General features: G+C 48.9%; 1 protein-coding gene across 6 annotated transcripts; it reads right to left on the bottom strand.

The window, feature by feature from the left end:
• Positions 1–459: 459 nt before the first annotated feature.
• Positions 460–16,237, bottom strand: USF1 (upstream transcription factor 1). Of its 6 annotated transcripts, none has more exons than XM_035098868.3 (11): positions 16,037–16,237; positions 11,696–11,783; positions 10,637–10,686; positions 10,287–10,405; positions 8,530–8,631; positions 7,177–7,375; positions 6,000–6,087; positions 5,753–5,811; positions 4,115–4,209; positions 2,545–2,697; positions 460–1,499 (listed from the first exon to the last, which is right to left on the bottom strand). In XM_035098868.3, exons 2-11 carry the CDS (start codon positions 11,701–11,703, stop codon positions 1,413–1,415), a joined length of 960 nt encoding a protein of 319 aa, XP_034954759.1. In that variant the 5' UTR covers positions 11,704–11,783; positions 16,037–16,237; the 3' UTR covers positions 460–1,412. The 6 variants fall into 6 exon arrangements, with proteins under 6 accessions (XP_034954759.1, XP_034954761.1, XP_088515811.1 ...); XM_035098870.3 differs by having other exon boundaries at positions 2,545–2,673; XM_088659685.1 differs by having other exon boundaries at positions 9,806–10,399.
• Between the last annotated feature and the right edge of the window lie 1,033 nt (positions 16,238–17,270).

Below are 17,270 nucleotides of genomic sequence, written 5' to 3'. Positions count from 1 at the left end.
TGTTCCACTGCCAAGCGGCTCTTTTTGTCAGAAAGCTCCTCCTGATATTTAGTCGGAATCATCTTTCTTATCATTTGAATCAGCTGGTTTGGGTCCTGTCCTCAGTGGCAGCAGAACACAAACTTCCTCCATATTCCAATTGGTAGCCCTTCAGATGTTTGAAGATGGCTATCACATCACTTCTCGGCCTCATCTTCTCCAGGCAAAACATCCCCGAACTCCCTTGACCATTCTTCACAAGGCTTGGTTACCCCGATTAGTTTGGTCACTCTCTTCCGCAAATGTGCCGACTTGTCAATATCCTTCTTCAATACCCCAACCCACCAGTTCAAGGCCAGTGCTCTCCAGCTGCTTCACCAGTACTGCCCCCTATTTTGGCAGGACCAAACTCAATGTCCTCTCCACCGCTGCAAGAGGAGACTTGACACTCATCCGCAAGCCAGAACACAGAACACCCACTTGCTTTTCCATTACTTTATTTTTTTAATCCAGAGACTTTTTTAAAAAAACAAAAAACGGGGGGAGGAAAAAAAAGAGAAGCATCACCCCAACCAGTTGTCCAATCACCTGAGACGGGAGGACAGCTACTGCTGCTCTCGGCCCACACTCACCTCCTTGGCAAACGGCTTCCATGGCACGAGAGCAACTTTAAATCACCTTCCATGGTGTGGAGTAAAGAAAGGGGGAGGCTGTGGCAGGCTTGTCTTCACTGCAAGCCCAGACTCTCGGGAGGGTTTTCAGGGCCACATCAGACCTGCAGCTGTTTGAGTGGAAGCCCAGAGGCAGAACTAGGTGGCCAGCCTTGAAGGGGAAGCGTGTGTGAGGCTGTCTCTGTGGTGTAAAGGGTTCCTCCTACTGGGCCAGAGAGCCACAAAGCAGGGCTGGGGGAGAGGAAGACTCTCAGCTCCTCAGCTCTCCACGCTCACAAAGAGTAAGGTGCCCGGAGATGGGCAGTGCTGTGGAGGGCAGGGCCTATAAGCGGCGCGAGGGAGAAATGGGGGACGTGCAACATGTCTACATAATATCGCATGCACGGACACAGCGAGAGGTGTGTCGAGCGCACAGGTGGGAGGTGCTGTTCAAAGGGAGGAGAGAAAGAAAGAGAGAAAAGGTCATGACCCTGGAACTGATTAGGGTCGTATCAAGACAGAGGACTGTGTCGAGAGGCAGCGTCTAAGCTCAAGGGGGCAAGCCAGGTCCCGGGCCATGAAGGAGAGCACTGGGCAGAGGCAAGTGTCCTGAGCTGAGCCCAGCCCAGCTCCCTGGCCCGGGCAACAGCGCTGCTCACTGGGTCTGTACAACAAGGACGGGGGCCTGGCATGGAAGCACCGGCGAGGCACAGGACCCCCGTTGGCTGCTGTGCTGGAGGAGGAGGAGGAGGGCAAGGAGGGCCCTTGGTCAGTGGTGGCTTATCAGTGGCTGTCCTTGATGATGACCTCCACGCCGTGCTGCCGCAGCTGCGCTCGCAAAACCAGGTTCTTGTTTTTCAGGTCTTCAACCTGCAGGGGGAGAAAGGAAGCAGGGAAGGGCCTCAGCTCTGTGGCAGAGCGCCTGCCTTGCATGCAGAAGGTCCCAGGTTCAACTTGAAATCTTTTTTTTAAAAGCATTTTTATTTGGTTTTAGATATATACAAAGTTATAAATATTGAAATATATATCCATATACAGAGATTCCTCCGAATTTCGGGACTTCCCCCCACCCTCTCAAAATGGGGTCCCATTTTGAACATTTAAAACTGCATATTCTTCCATACTCTATTATATCAATCCATATTATCCATGGTAATTGTTACACTACAAGTGAAATCAAAATCCTGGCAATGTTTCCATCTGCTTACAGTGGTCTCCTAAGCAGCTTATAAATTTTTTCCATTCTTTTATAGAGTTTTTGTCCTCTTAGTTTCTGAGTTTTCTAGTCAGTTTTGCCATTATGGTATGGTCCAGGCATCCCCAAACTTTGGCCCTCCAGATGTTTTGGCCTACAACTCCCATGATCCCTAGCTAACAGAACCAGTGGTCGGGGAAGATGGGAATTGTAGTCCAAAACATCTGGAGGGCCGAAGTTTGGGGGTGCCTGGTATAGTCCATCAGCTTGGTTTGCCATTCCTCCCCAGGTTTAATTTGCAGACAGGGCTGGGAATATCCTCTGCCTCAAACGCCTGAGAGCTGCTGTTGCCAATCAGTGTAGGCAATACTGAGCTAGATGGGCCAATGATTTGCCTCAGTATACGGCAGCTTCCTGTGTCCCTATATGCTAAGGGAAGGACTGCAGCTCAGTGGAAAGCATCGAGAAGGACCCAAGTTCAATGCCCAGTAGAATCTCCAGGGAGAGAGACACCTGCCAGAAATCGCTGCTAGTCAGTGTAGACAATACTGAGCTAGAAAGACCAGTGGTTTCTCTCCGCACAAGGCAACTACCTATGTTCCTACATATTCATCCATACCGCTGCAAGCAATAGGCAGACTGCTGGAAGAGCCCCCCCACTACTTCTCCCCTTCTGGTAGAAAAACATCCATACCCTGCCCCCCTTCTGGCTAGCCTTACCTGCTGCCGCAAGACCTCATTGTCCATCTGTAGCTGGTCCAAGCCCTGCAGCTCCTCAGAGAGACGGATGTTGCTCTGCCGCAACTCCTGGATGTAGTCACAAGCTTTGGAGAGGATGCCTCCTTTGCTCTGCAGTGAAAGCGATTGATTGAGCTGCAGGCCCAGGGATTAGGCCCCAGGGTAGTACCAGCCCCTGACACTTCAGGTGGGAACACTTGGCAGTTCATGGCTGCCTTCTCTCTTCAACCCCCTCCCCCTTCCACCCATCTCAGTGTGCCGTTTCCCTGAAGACTGGAAAACTGCCTCCTCCTGCCTAGAAATGTTAAAACCAGCACAACTTTTGTTGCCAGGTGCTGCAACGAGTTAAGGCAACAACCCCTGACAGTTTCCAGGGAACCAAACAATTCCTAGACCAGGTGAAGATGGAAGCAGGGGACTCCTCCTGATGGGGGTGGCAAGACAGATCCCGGGATCGTCTTTTAAAAGATTCTATTCAAAAGCTCTTATAAACCACTTAATGTTTTTAAAAGTTTTGAGTTCTGAACAATAGAAAAGCAACAGAATTAACAGAAAAAAATACAACCCAAAACAAACTGCAAGCAGTAGCAAAGCTTGCAAAAAGGAATTTTAAAAGGCATTAAAGGGATTGAAACACACAAACAGGGTCCAATCTTCTGGGGTCAGGGGATGTCTGGGCAAACAGGTCTGCTTTTACAAGGCATCCAAAGCAGTTAATGGCTGCTGCTTCACCCAACAGCTCCTGTTTTGCACCTATATGTTTTTTAATCCATGCACATGCAAACAGATTGCTTGATATGGACGCCACCACGGGTTAAAGGGACCGCTGACCATTAGGTCCAGTCGTGACCGACTCTGGGGTTGCGGCGCTCATCTCGCGTTATTGGCCGAGGGAGCCGGCGTACAGCTTCCAGGTCATGTGGCCAGCATGACAGAGCCGCTTCTGGCGAACCAGAGCAGTGCACGGAAACGCAGTTTACCTTCCCGCTGCAGCGGTACCTATTTATCCACTTGCATTTTGACGTGCTTTCGAACTGCTAGGTGGGCAGGAGCTGGGACCGAACAACGGGAGCTCACCCCATTGCGGGGATTCAAACTGCCGACCTTCTGATCGGCAAGCCCTAGGCTCTGTGGTTTAACCCACAGCGCCACCCACGTCCCTTTTACCACCACGGGTTACTAAACGCCAAAATGAACGATTTCCTTGATGTGCAGAGTAGAGTTCTGGATACAAGATTTTGAAGTTTGGTAGGCAGAATGTTTGAGAGGGTGATGAGCTCAGGTCAGTTCCCTCAGGCAGAGCCCCTTCTGGCCTTTTCGATCCCTCAGCGATGTGCCCACCATTTTAAGATTACCCAGAGAGCCCTGGTGCCGTCAACATGATGGAATCAAGCCAGGGCACTGTGGAAATTAGAATGGCAAGCAGCTTCACAGATGCAGCAGCTGACCCTGAGCGAGCCTGAAGTCAAGGGCTGGCACCCTGCTGGGGCCTTTCTGTAACTGGGCCCAGACTGTCTCTGCTCCTACAGAAGGCCAGTCCAAGCCCCCTTACCTGTCCAGATTTGGTGTTCTCCATGGAACAGTCAGGGATAATCTTAGACAGCTGCACAATCCAGTTGTTGATCTTGTCCCTGCGCCTGCGCTCCACTGGAAGAGATGGAAAGACAAACATCATAGACAGAGCCTGCTGGATGAGGCCAAGGGCCCACCTAGTCCAGCATGCTGTTCTCACAGCGGCCAACCAAATGCCCCGGGAAACTTGCAAGCAAAAGAGCACTCTCCCTTCCTGTGGTTTCTACCGGTAGCAACTGGTATTTGAAATCAGGACAGCCTCCCAGCATCACCATCATGCTGAGTACCCATTTGTAGCTTCCTCCTCCATGAATTTGTCCAATCCTCTTCTAAAGTAATCCAATTTGGTGGCCGTCACTGCCAGCTGCGGGAGTCAGTTCTATAGTTTAGCTATGCCCTAGGTGAAAAAGCACTCGATATTCCTCAAGAAGAGCCTTTTGGCCAGCCCAAAATGATCCCCTGCCTCCTGGCCTACCACCGGTCATTCTACATACACAACTCTCTATTTAAGGTGGCCAGCCGGGTCCCACCTCTTGACGATTATTACATGCAACTGAACACAACTCAAACACTTCAAAAGGCCTTACTAGTTTTTCCAGAATTTTAGCCAGGGTTGGAAATACTTTAGAACTCAGAATAAAATCCCTGGAGGATGAGATGTGAACATATACTGGCATATGCAGCAACATCTTTACACCCTTAGAGGATTTCTTTAGAGGGAATCTCTTTTTTTAGAACATACTAGGCAAGATAATAGATGAGGTGAAGGAGGGGGAGAAACAGGGTATGCAAAAGAGGTTGTGAGCAAGATAGTATATATGGGGGTCAGGAGAGAGAGCATGACTCTCCTTTAACTTCAAAAGGAAAAAGAGAAAGAAACTGGGTTGTCAACAATTAAAAGAAATAATTAAACATTACAAGAGGCAGTACGTACAGCAGCTAGGAAAGAGCAATTCATCACTAAAATCATAGCAGTCAACCTTGGCGATTGCTGCCCTCGCCAAATTACTTCAGACTGGGGAGATCCTCTGGTCCACGGGAGCCCATTGCTGCTGTGTTAAACCAAGAACCCGGCAAGGTTTGCCACCACCCAACTTTCTAAAATGAAGAGGAGGAAAAAGGCAGCACCAAAGGTGGTGGGATTCAGAGCACATGGAGAAGCACACGCCTAGTTTGGAAGCCATGGCACATGTAGAATACACCACCAAGTCTGCTCCCTTTCCCTTGTGTTTTTAGACTGTAAGCCTGCGGGGAGGGACTGCCTTGTTTTGAGTATGTGAACTGAAATGCTCTCTGGTTTCACATGAATTTTCTTCTTCTTAAACATTTCTGTTGCGCGCAAATCTATCTCAATACATACAGGGCCTCAGACGTACTAAGAATTCAAACAAAATAACAATTGAGCATGAGGTGGAAGAATGATCGGCATACAAGAACGGTGGGATGTGGACCAATCTCCTTCAAGATGCTAAACAGATTGCAGTGCTGCAGTACACCCTGCAATAAGATCCTTCTACAGAGGGGTGCAAGGCAGTCAGCACTCCAAGCAACCTCTCCTCGTGGAACAGTGTGGCTAAATTCAAGGATCACGTTCGTTGGCAAAACAGTTCCCACTCACCTTCATTGTGCTGCGCCCGACGTTTCTCATCTCGGGTCGTTCGTGGGGCTTCAGACTTCCTGAGGGAGTCAAAAGCACACAGTTTGGCACTGGGTTTCCCATTCAGATTTCCAGAGATAGGAGGAGACCCTCAGCAGCTCCCCTTCCAGGCTGGGAAGCCATTGGACACTCGAGGAAAGTGTGCCCCACCCCTGAATAAAGGAAGAACTTTAGCGACTGGCATGCGACAGGGAAGGAGAGCACTCACGGTGAGTAAGGGTGAGTCCTGGGTGCAATGGACCTCTGTGTCCCACTTTGCAGAACCTCCTGTGGCGACATCATGACAAAAAACTGCCCTGTGCAATTCAAAACAAGACAGAGTTGTAGAGAAGAGCAGCACATGAAACTGATGACCAAGCAGGTGGCCAAGCTGCCCTAGTTCTAAGTGAGGAGAAGTGGTGGTGGTGAGGATATTAACATGACTGCGTAGCACCATCACATTCTGCAGTGCGATCTGAAACTGGGTTCCCCCAATCTGTAGGTATGGGAGCTTGCTTCCCAAAATCTGTGTCCAACCTGTGCAACCTAGACTCCTAAAACTTCACCACTCGTGCTCTGCGACGACCGGTTTAGATGCACGACATCGTCCGACTGGCAGATGAAGCTGATAGAATTTATGGAACTGTTTGAACTGACTGGGAGAATCCGAGATCGGGGAGAGGAGACGGTGGAAGAAGATTGGAAGAAATTTAAGATTTATTTGGAGAAGAAATATAAGATTAAATAATGGACAATAAGGGAAGTGGAAGTACAAAGAGGCTGAAGAAGCAAATAGTTATAGTAAGGAGGAATTAAGACTAAATGTAAAATAATTATCATGATTTTTAGATCCAAATGATATTTTGAAATACTGGAATTTCGTGGTTATAACGGATCTAGAATAATATTTATAATGAGTATTTTAGAAGAAGCAATGATTTAAGAAGTAGAGAGTGCTATACTAGATATAAATAGAAACGTGGAAGGGGGGGGAAGGAGGAAGTCGACAGAGTAAGAAAGTATATTGGAATATTATATTGTTAAGAAAATGGTTTTTTTTCTTTGCATTTTTTGTTTTTGTTTTGTCCTTTTTCTTTTATCTATGTTTTTTATATTTCTTGTATTTGTTATAAAATCAATAAAAATATATTTTTTAAAAAAATGAAAATAGATGCACGACATCGTTCCGATCATTTGCACAACCTGAGATGGCCAAAACGGCCCCATCTTGACATGGAAAACCCATAGCGAGCACAGAGGTGGGAGCAACTCCATTTCCCAGGGGAAGGGGCTAAGTAAGTTGAACTTGCCAGCTGGCTCCTGGGGAGGGGAGGGGTGGCCCTAGGCCCAGGCCGGAGGGAAGCTCCTTAGGCCAGTCGTCTTGCAGGTAGCCCAACCCAACTGACCTGTGCCAGTTGGCGTCGCTTGCCCCAGCAGGGCATCCGAGTTCTGGGTCGTCACCACAGCTGTGGCTGTGGTCCCTGCCCCGGCAGACGTGCTGGTGTCAGCCACTGCAGTGGCAGGGTAGTACGTGTAGTGCGTCTCTGTGGTCGCAGCTTCTGTCTCGACGGCATCTTCGCTGGTGAATGCGCCCTGGATGACAGCCTGGGAGGAGGAGGAGAGAGGAGCCTCCTTCAGATACATCTACCTCAACAAATACTTGGGCAGGTATCCATCTCAGGCAAAGACAGAGGGTCAGACAATGGTGCTATTCTCTCAGGATGCTCCTCCCTTGAGATCCTCTTCCTACACTGCTTTTGTATTGAAGCCCAAAGCACAAGTGCAAAATCAATGCAGGAGGGTTTAGAACCTTCAGTCTAGCACAGTGGTTCCCAAACCTTTTCAGGCAACCCCCCCCCCCCCCGTTCCACAAATTCATCCCTAGGCCCACTCTACCCTACTCTATAAAAGCATCATTCAAACAAACGTTTGGACAAACCACTGGCGAAGATAACCCACACAAAATTCCAAACAGTAGCAATTAATTGCACGTTTGTTTTCCAAAATCCAATTGAAACTTATTTAGTTGAATTAATTCAACAAAACTGAGGAACGTGATCCAGTGATACCCTTCGCAAACACCCCAACGGCATCACAACTGCTTGGATTGAGCTGCTTATACCTTCAAAGGTACCTTTGATGCAAGAAGCGAGAGGCAGAGGCAGTTATTTGATATTCAGCAGCCTGGTTTTATGAAACAAGCTTCTAGTCCTTATGAGCTATGGAAAAGCCAAAGGGAAGGGGAGGGGCTAAGAAGGATTCCTTGTCACACTTTGGGTGCTTCCAGGTGGGCTCTTTCTGTTGGACTGGGGGTGCCACATGCAAGATTTTGAGAGTCCACACAATAAACAGCAAAAATATGCCAGCCTGTATCCCCACCCTTTATTTTATTTCAGATATACTATTTCCAGGGAAAACCCAGTAAGAAGAAAAACTCCTCTTGCCAATGACCCATTCAATATCTTAGCATTAAGCCCCACTGGAATCACCCTTTGGCCCTTCATACTGACTAGCAGATGCTGAACACTGCAAATGCACCAACTACATGCAACCGTACCTAAGTTATTCAAGCTACAGAATTGGGGTGAATGTGCCTGCAGAATATCCACCTCCTGCCCATAAGCCTCAAGGAGCCTGTTTCACCAGCCACAAACCACCTGGGGCCAGAGGAGCAGAGCTAACAGCTCAGCCAGAAAGGATGACTGCATAGAGCAGATTGGCAACGTCACCATTTCCTCCGCTGACTCAGCAGAACCCACCTGTGTCATGGACTGTGTTGCAGGATAACCGCTGATGGCCCCAGTGCCCTCCGTCTGCCCATCCAGCTGCCCTTCGGCTACCTGAATCACCCTGTACATCAGCTGGGGAAAAGAGCAAAGGGGGGGGGGAGACATTGTTAACAGAGCCAGTGCTTAGTGGCAAGAGCAGCCTTTGCCAATCTGCCCCCCTCCAAACCCTCATCAGCTCCAGCCAGGAGACACAGGTTCAGAGTCCTGTTGAACCATGAGGTTGACTGGGTGAGCCTATGGCACGTGCTTTTCACCTAGCCTAGCCTAGCTACTTTCTTGCAAGTGTGTGTGGGGGGGGCATAGAAAGTTGCCTTACAGTGAGTCATGCCATTTGGACCATGTAGTACAGTCGTACCTTGGTTCTCGAACAGAATCCATTCTGGGAGTCCGTTTTGTCAGGGAAAGGCCTACTTACGAGTAGCACCCTGGCAGAGACACATGCCTGACTGGCATGTTCCCCCCCTCCTGGGCGATCGTTCGGGAGCTTCGTAAGCACTCTCCAGCCCGAACATCACAGCAACTGGTTCGAAAACCAAGGCTTGGCTTCCGATTGGAGCGTCTTGCAGCCAATCGGAAGCTACGGAAGCCGCACCAGACATTCAGCTTCTGAAAACCGAAACACTCACTACCGGTTTTCGTTCGTTCAGGAGCCAAAACGTACGAGTTCCAAGGCGTTCAGCAACCAAGGTACGACTGTACTGCCTAAACTGACTGGCAGCAGCTCTTCAGAGTTTCAGGCAAGGTTCCTTCCCAACCTTGCCTGCAGATGCAGCCAGGGATTGAACTTGGGACCTTCTGCATGCTAAGCACATGTTCTACCACTGAGCTATGGCCCTTCCCAAATGTGCAGGGGAGCAGAAACATCCACACCATGCTGGGATCTTACAAATGTACTGTATTTTTCCGTGTATAACACGACCCCTGTTTTGGGGGACTCAAATTTATGAAAATGGGGGAAGATGACCCCATGTGTAAGACGACCCCCATCACTTCCCTGAGCCTTGTTGGAAATAACCCTGAGCTAGCAGGACCACTGCAAACCGGTTGGCTTGGCCTCTTTCTCCAGGATGCAGTCCCGGGATGCCCCCATAACTGCATTTGCACAAGAGGTGGCTCATGCCTACAAGGGGGAACACACAGGCCAGGCTAATGAAGGGGCTGGCAGGACCAGCCTGAGAGGGTACAAGTCCCTGCATGCCAGAGACAGGGAGGCACCCTGTGCTAAGTCTCCTTATGCTTTGCTCACCTTGGACTTCCGGAAGGTGGAAGGACGGAACACTTCAGCAGAGCAAAAATGGGGGGTCTTCCACATGTCTCTGGACACACTGGGCGGGGCAGCACAGACGCTCCATCCCCGTTTTTATCACACCTACTGTTTTAGTCTATTTTTCAGAAATGCTGGGAAACGAGATGGGGTGTGTGCGCGCTGAGTTAGGGGTGATGTAGAGAGAATAGATAGTGGGAAGAACATGAGAATAACAGTACTGGATCAGGCCAACGGCCCATCTAGTCCAGCATCCTGTTCTTGCAGTGGCCAACCAGATGCTTGTGAAGAAACCCGCAAGCAGGAGACAAGCACAAGAGTATTCTCCCTTCTTGTGGCTTCTGTGGGGGTACTGCTGCCTCTGACCGTCAAGGAATAACAGAGCCACTATATTGCACACCCACCAACCCACCCCAAAGGAAACCAAGCCAGCGGCACGAGGGGAATCCAATAAGTGTCTTACCTGAGTGCCCCCATTTTCTGTCCGGAAGACGTATTTGATGTTGGGATCAGGGAAGGTAGCAGCTGATTGAATGCTAGCAATGGCCACACTGGTGGGATCTTCACCTGTCGCCACTGCCCCTTAAGGAAAGAAGAGAAGGGGGTGCCGCCCAGGGAAGAGAGATGGACACATTTGCTCATTAAGCGTTGCCCAGGCAGGAACATTCTCCATCCACCCGCACAACCAGAAGGGAGTGGAGGGGAATCTCCACTAGCAAATCACCATTTAGCTTTTGGGGAGTGGGAGGAAGTGGGGCAGGGTGGGGGCGGGGAGGCCGGAAGCAAGAGCAGCAGGTATGGGTGGGTGCTCACCTTCCTGGATTTGCACAGTGCCCTCTTCCGTCTCTACTGCTTTCTGCTGTCTGCCAAAAAAGAGAAAAAAGGAAGGGACGTGAGGAGAGAGCTCAGGGCCCCTGAGACAGTATTTGGGCTCTGTGCACCCGCCTTTCTGTTTCTTTCTCGAGGGTGGCTGGCTACAGAAGGAGGGAGGGGCTCCCTTATTTAGAAGAGACCTTCAGCAGACACCCTCCTCCACATGCACCAGACCTTGGAGGCTAATGTTATTTAATGTGTTTATATCTCGCCTTGCTCTCAAGTTGGGACTGAAAGGGGCTTACAGCATTTAAAAACAGTATCAGAAAGTGCAATGTAATTTATTTATGCATTTATATCCCACTTCTCCTCAAAGGAGCTCAAGGTGGAGCACATAGTTCTCCCCCCCACTCTATCCTCCCAACAACCCTGTGAGGGAGGTTAGGCAAGCAGGACCTGAGCTCAAGAGCACTCCTCCTTCCTATGGCTCTGACCATGGAGGCAGAGCGTAGCCTTCCTGGCTAGAAGCCATTTATAGCCTTATGCTCCATGAATCTGTCCAATCCTTCAAGGAGAGAGGCAATAGGCCAGGCACCCCCAAACTCGGCTCTCCAGATGTTTTGGACTACAGCTCCCATAATCCCTGACCACTGGGTCCTGTTAGCTAGGGATGACGGGAGTTGTAGTCCCAAAATATCTGGAGGGCAGAGTTTGAGGATGCCTGCAATAGGTCTTTTGGCTGAGGATGAATGAGGGGAGGCCTGCTTGTGGGCCCGCCAGAATCTTTTGTCTGGCCCCAGGATGCTGGACTCCCTGGCAGGGCAAGAGGAAAAGAGAACTATCAGCCACTAGACCTGATAGCCCTGCTACTGTTTACACACAGAATTTAGCTCAGAAACTTGTGGGGCCATTCACTCACTCTCATAAGAGCCCTGTGGCTAGCACCCTGAAGCAAAGCAGATACCCCCAGGAAGCCCCCAAGCAGGGCCTGAGACTAAGAGCCACCGCTCCCCCACCCCAGGAAGCAAAATATATTCAGAGGCATCCTCTCTCTCTCACCCCTTCATTTCTTCACTCCACTCTGCATCAGAAGACTGGAGCCTGGGTTTTTAGTCTTCCACTGCTTCACAGCTGCTTCATCCAGACCCTGGGAAGGAAAACACAGATTCGTGAAGATGGTGCCTATCGTTCTGCTGCCTCATTTCCTCTCACACTAATAATGCAGTAATGCTATTACCAAAGCGAAGCAATTTTGCCCTTCTTTCAATGCCCCAGCATGCTCTCAGATTTTAGCTTTTGGTTTAAAAAAACCAAATGCTATTTCCACTATTATGGAATTGCCTGGGTGGCTCAGAATTCTAAGAACAGAAGCACCAAACAAATCTGGCCATACTTAACGCAAAATCCAAAAGGACCAACAAGTTGAACAGTCAAAAGCTAGAAGAATTTCCATGAAATGCCCGGAAAGCATTTTGACTTGTCACTAAAAGGCTTTAAGTGGAAAGCTGGATCTCCCAATGTCCAGCCTGGGCACCACTGACGAAGATGCTCTACCCCAGGTCCTTAGTTTCCACATGCCTCCCAGGGATGCAGAAACCACCCCGCAAGCTGGTTCACAGGGTGGAGCTGCGGGTCCCAAACCCATTTATGGCATTAAAAGGTAAAAACCAGTGCCTTGTACTGAGCCAGGCAATGGACTGGGAGGCATTGCAACTGATGTAACATGCAATCAAGTTCCCAGGAGCACTCTTACTTTTCTGGGACCAATTGCAAATTTCAGACCTTTCTCAAGGGTAGCCCCACGTAGAGCTCCTTACAGCAGCCTAAGCTGGAAATAACTGCCACATGTGTATCTGTGGCAAGAATTTTTCCAATCCTCTTTTAAAGCTATCCAAGTTGGTAGCCATCACTGTGTCCTATGGGAGGGAGTTTATTCATCCTGCTCTACACCCACTGTGGCAGAATTCAGACAGGTCTTTCCCAGCAATACCTGGGAACGTCTGGGTCTTCACAGCATGCAAAGCATGTGCTCTACCACTTAGCTATGGGCATCTCATGTACTGTGTAAATAAATCAGTAATAGAGATTACCGACATCCCACAGGTGTGGAGTGTGAGAAGGTACATTAAATTATAGGGATCAATTTGCATCACAAACTTCCTCCCCCGGGCACCCAGAGGGGAGAAAAAAGAGCAACCAATGGAGACAATGTCTTATTGCTCTAACCACTCATATGAACGCTTATTACGGTAAAATAAAAAAATTCCTTCAGTAGCACCTTAAAGACCAACTAAGTTTATATTTTGGTATGAGCTTTCGTGTGCATGCACATTTCTTCAGATACACTAGAAACAGAAGTGTCAGACCCTATATATATATACAGAGGGTGGTGGGGGTGGGTGGGAATGGGTGATGGGCTGATGGGAGTGGTAAACCTGTAGATGGGTGTTAATGGCTGCTGATGGCTGCAATTAGTCCTGGGCTGAGGTGCTAAAGAAAGCTTGATCATGCATAATGAGATAAGAATCCGATGTCTATATTCATCCCAGGTGCTTCCATGGTTTTAAGCTTGGTAATGATTTCCAATTCAGCAACTTCTCTTTCCAGTCTGTTCCTGAAATTTCTCTGTAATAAAACAGCTGCTTTGAGATCTTGTATAGAATGTCCTGGGAGATTGAAGTGTTCTCCTACTGCTTTTTCAGTCTTATGGTTCCTGATGTCAGATTTATGTCCATTTATCCTTTGGCGTAGGGTTTGCAATGTCCTGGGGGGGGGGACCCATCCAGTCCTTGGGTTTTTAAATATGTGCATTTCCGTGAAGCGTCATGTACAGTGATGGCACCATGGTTCAGACCTGCACTCAACACAACCCCACAACTTGGAATGAGAGGAGGCACTTCTCTTGCACCCCATCATCACTTTTAAGTTTTAGATTGTAAGCTTATCGGGGCAGCAACCTTTCCCATTTTATGCTCTGCAGAGGGCTATATACACTGAAAGCGCTATATAAACACTCACACAGATATTTAAGGAAGGCAGAGTGGTGTACGGATCAGTCTCCATACACATCACACCAGGGTTCGAAACTAGTAATGCGCCAGGCGCATTTTGCACCTACGATTCTCCATTTGTGAGCTCCTCAAAACGCCGGGGCGCCATTTTATTTTGCGCCTGGCCAATACTCAAGGATTACTGAAATGTAAGTGCTTTGAAGCTTCAAAGTATATGTTAAGTATAGACAATACGTTAAGGAGATTAACAATAAAGAGTGTTTGGAGTTTCTTACACTGCATCACACAGGTGGAGGTTAGATGTGCAGCTTTTCCAAGGAAAGCAACAGCCCACAAAGTCACACCACTCCTTTGATCCTCCGAGCTGATGGCAACCAAGCATGAACAATACATACCTTCCTGTGTTCATACAAGAAGGATGCTGCCTTCTATCAGGTGGGTTCCCCAGATGTTGTTTTACTGCAGCATGCATCATTCCTGACCAATGGCTAATGACCATTGGTATGATGGGAGTCGTAGTCCCACCAAATCTAGGGGCCTAAGATTGAAGAACACTGTGCTAGCCCACTACTCTCTTCAGCAGCAAGGATAGGCAGAGAGAAGTCTTTTTCCAATCCTTCTTTTAACTGGCCAGGAAGTGAACCAGAGACCTTTTGCATGGAAAAACAGGTGCCCTGTTCCCCAAGCTGTGCCTCCCTGGCTCCTATCCCTTTCTTACTCCTGGTCCACTCTAATTTGTAAGCTCCTTGAGGGAAGGGGCCTACTCATTCTAGCCAATGAAACTCTAAGATACGGTACTATATACCCAGTACACAGGTGTTGTAATACTATAAATATTATATAGCACCACATGCGTTGTTACTCACTGTTGTTATTAGTATAGCAACACTAATATTTTGCATGTTTTAAAAACCTGATTATGGGTAACTTAGGGACCGTATCGTGCAGCTAACAAAATAATATTTATATTTATTAACTACTTTACTTACAAAAGTGAGTTACAACACAGTATAAGCATTAAAACTGGTTACAACAAACCAAATAATACTAAAAAAACCCCACATCCATACCAAACGAAGGGCAGGCGTTATGGATCCTGTGCCACTAAGAGCTTACTTTAAAAGGTAAAGGTAAAGGAACCCCTGACCATTAGGTCCAGTCGTGACCGACTCTGGGGTTGCACGCTCATCTCGCATTATTGGCCGAGGGAGCCGGTGTATAGCTTCCAGGTCATGTGGCCAGCATGACAAAGCCACTTCTGGCGAACCAGAGCAGCACACGGAAACGCCGTCACAGGGATTCAAACCACAGACCTTCTGATCAGCAAGCCCTAGGCTCAATGGTTTAACCCACAGTGCCACCTGGGTCCCATAAGAGCTTACTTAGAACCCTTCAAATTAAGGGCCAAAAGCCCAGGTAAAAAAAAGTTACATTTCTGTCTGGTGCCCTGGGGAGAGCATTCCACAAGCAGGGAGCCACCACTGAAAAGCCCTATTCCATCCTCTTGGCATCCGGGGGGGGGGGAGCCCTTGAAGGAGGGTCTGAGATGAGGACCGCAGTGTCTTCAGTGCTACATTCAGCACCACCACCACGCTTGTTGTTTAGTCGTTTAGTCGTGTCTGACTCTTCGTGACCCCATGGACCATAGCACGCCAGGCACTCCTGTCTTCCACTGCCTCCCGCAGTTTGGTCAAACTGCACCCAGCACCACCACGCACCCAGCGTTAATAACATTCAGAATAGACCCAATAAAACTGTTGATGGGAATAGCAGCAGCAGCAGCAGTAGTAATAATACTCGGCTGTACTCAACCATAGCCACCCTCAAGAGCAGACCAATGCGAATAATAACAACGAGAGAGCGAAAAAGCATGCACCCAGCGTTAGTCACTCTTCGGATTGGAGCCGACGAAACTCACAACAACATGACAGTAGTGATCATAAGAGCCGTCGTGGTAATAGCTTGCTTACTTTACGTTAGTCACACCCAGAGCAGCCCCAACGAAACAAATGCACTTGGCTCACTTGGCATCCCCAAGTGCAATAGAGCTGGACACGAACCCATAATAATAAAAGCGGCCTCGCACGTGTGAAGTCCCAAAAAACAAGAGATAATCAGGAGAGGCCTGGAGATGGGGAGGAGCTGCTGTGGGAGAAGCCCCGCCCAGTCTCGTCCGAAGAGTCGCCTCGCCTTGAGAAACTGAGGCCAGAAAGACACCCGCCCACACGACCCCCACCCCGGGCCCAATCCTGCGCCCCCCGCACCCTCCCGCACCACGGAGCCTCCAACCGTCCAACCCTATCCAGTCCCCCGCCCGCCCTCCGGATTATCCCCTCCTCCTCCTCCTCCTCCTTTGCCAGAGGGGGGAAGGGGGAGGGCGACTGTTTACCTGGCCTCCCCTCCGTCTCTTTCGCCCCCTTGTCTCTCCATGGAGATCGGCGCATGCGCACCGCGGAGCCTTTCTCTTCTCTTCCGTCCTCTCTGCCTCTCCTCCGCCGCCGCCACCGCCCATACAGCTCGACGGGGAGGCAACCACGGCAGGCGGCGCAAGCCCCGCCTCGCCGATCTTGGTTCCTGGACCCGGGGCGTCGCGGCTGGAAATGATGTGAGGGGAAAGGCCGCCGCTTCCGGTCGCCGCCATCTTAGGGAGGGATCCGGCTTTTTTTTTTCTTACAGGCGCCATCTTAGGGAGGGACTCGGGCCTTCGTTTCTCGCCGGTGCCATTTTGGGGAGGGAGGCGGCTCGGGGCTTTCTCCTCTCGCCAGCGCCGTCATGGAGCGGCTCGTGGTCACCTGCACTTCCGACTAGTGCAGGTAGGCCACGAGAGAACTTTTATTTTTAAATTCACTTGTTATGCCATGCCATGAGGAGGTGTGAGGGGGAGCGCAATGTCTGTGTCTAACTTCCGGTGGCCGCCATCTTAGCGAAGGGCGCTGCCTTCAGCTGTCAATTTCTAACGTCAAACATGGGGTTGGCTCATCTCTAACCAATAAGGAAGGACCATTGCCTAGTGTTGCCATCTTTGTTGTGGGCAACAAGTTTCCTCTGCTTACTCTTTGACAGATCCTTAATGTACATTTAAAGCACACCCAACTCATATTTAAAACTCAAGACTTTACTTCGCAGAGCTACAATTCCCAGTACCCTTAACAAACTACGGTTCCCAGGATGCTTGGGAGAAGTCATGTGCTATAAAAGTGTGTGGTGTCTGTTTTATCTGTATGGTGTTGATTTAACCTTAAATCCTTTTTGATTGGTAAAGGACTCCAGTGTCTTATGATCTCCTTATGTTCTTATAATCAGTGCAAACTATGGTGGCCTTTGCTGTGTTTTGTTTTGAAGGAAGCAGCTCCATATAGGTCATATTGGTTGTTGGCAACTTGCAAATAATTTTTTCTTTTTGGATCAGGATAATTTTCTTCTCTGAAAATGGCATTAGGTTGGAATAGGAAACTGGATACAGGTAGAATTACAAGAATTATTCCGGTTTGGACTTTTATCCTGTGGTTGCCCTCCAACCCAGTACTTCATTAAGGACAATTGTATTGACAAGTGTGTAGCACTTGTGAATGTTCAAAGCACTTTACAAATATGATTTTATTTGTTTTAAAGGTTTATACCCA

The sequence above is a fragment of the Zootoca vivipara genome, chromosome 16 (genome assembly GCF_965207765.1).
Source record: "Zootoca vivipara chromosome 16, rZooViv2.hap1.1, whole genome shotgun sequence".
NCBI lineage: Eukaryota > Metazoa > Chordata > Lepidosauria > Squamata > Lacertidae > Zootoca > Zootoca vivipara.
This window is presented reverse-complemented; position numbering and strand designations above follow the sequence as displayed.

Coding starts and splice junctions, on each gene's coding strand:
- USF1 (XM_035098868.3), bottom strand. Junction 7,376..8,529: donor CAACACAGTCCATGACACAG/GTGGGTTCTGCT, acceptor TCCTCCTCCCAG/GCTGTCATCCAGGGCGCATT. Junction 4,210..5,752: donor TCGGGCGCAGCACAATGAAG/GTGAGTGGGAAC, acceptor CATCTCTTCCAG/TGGAGCGCAGGCGCAGGGAC.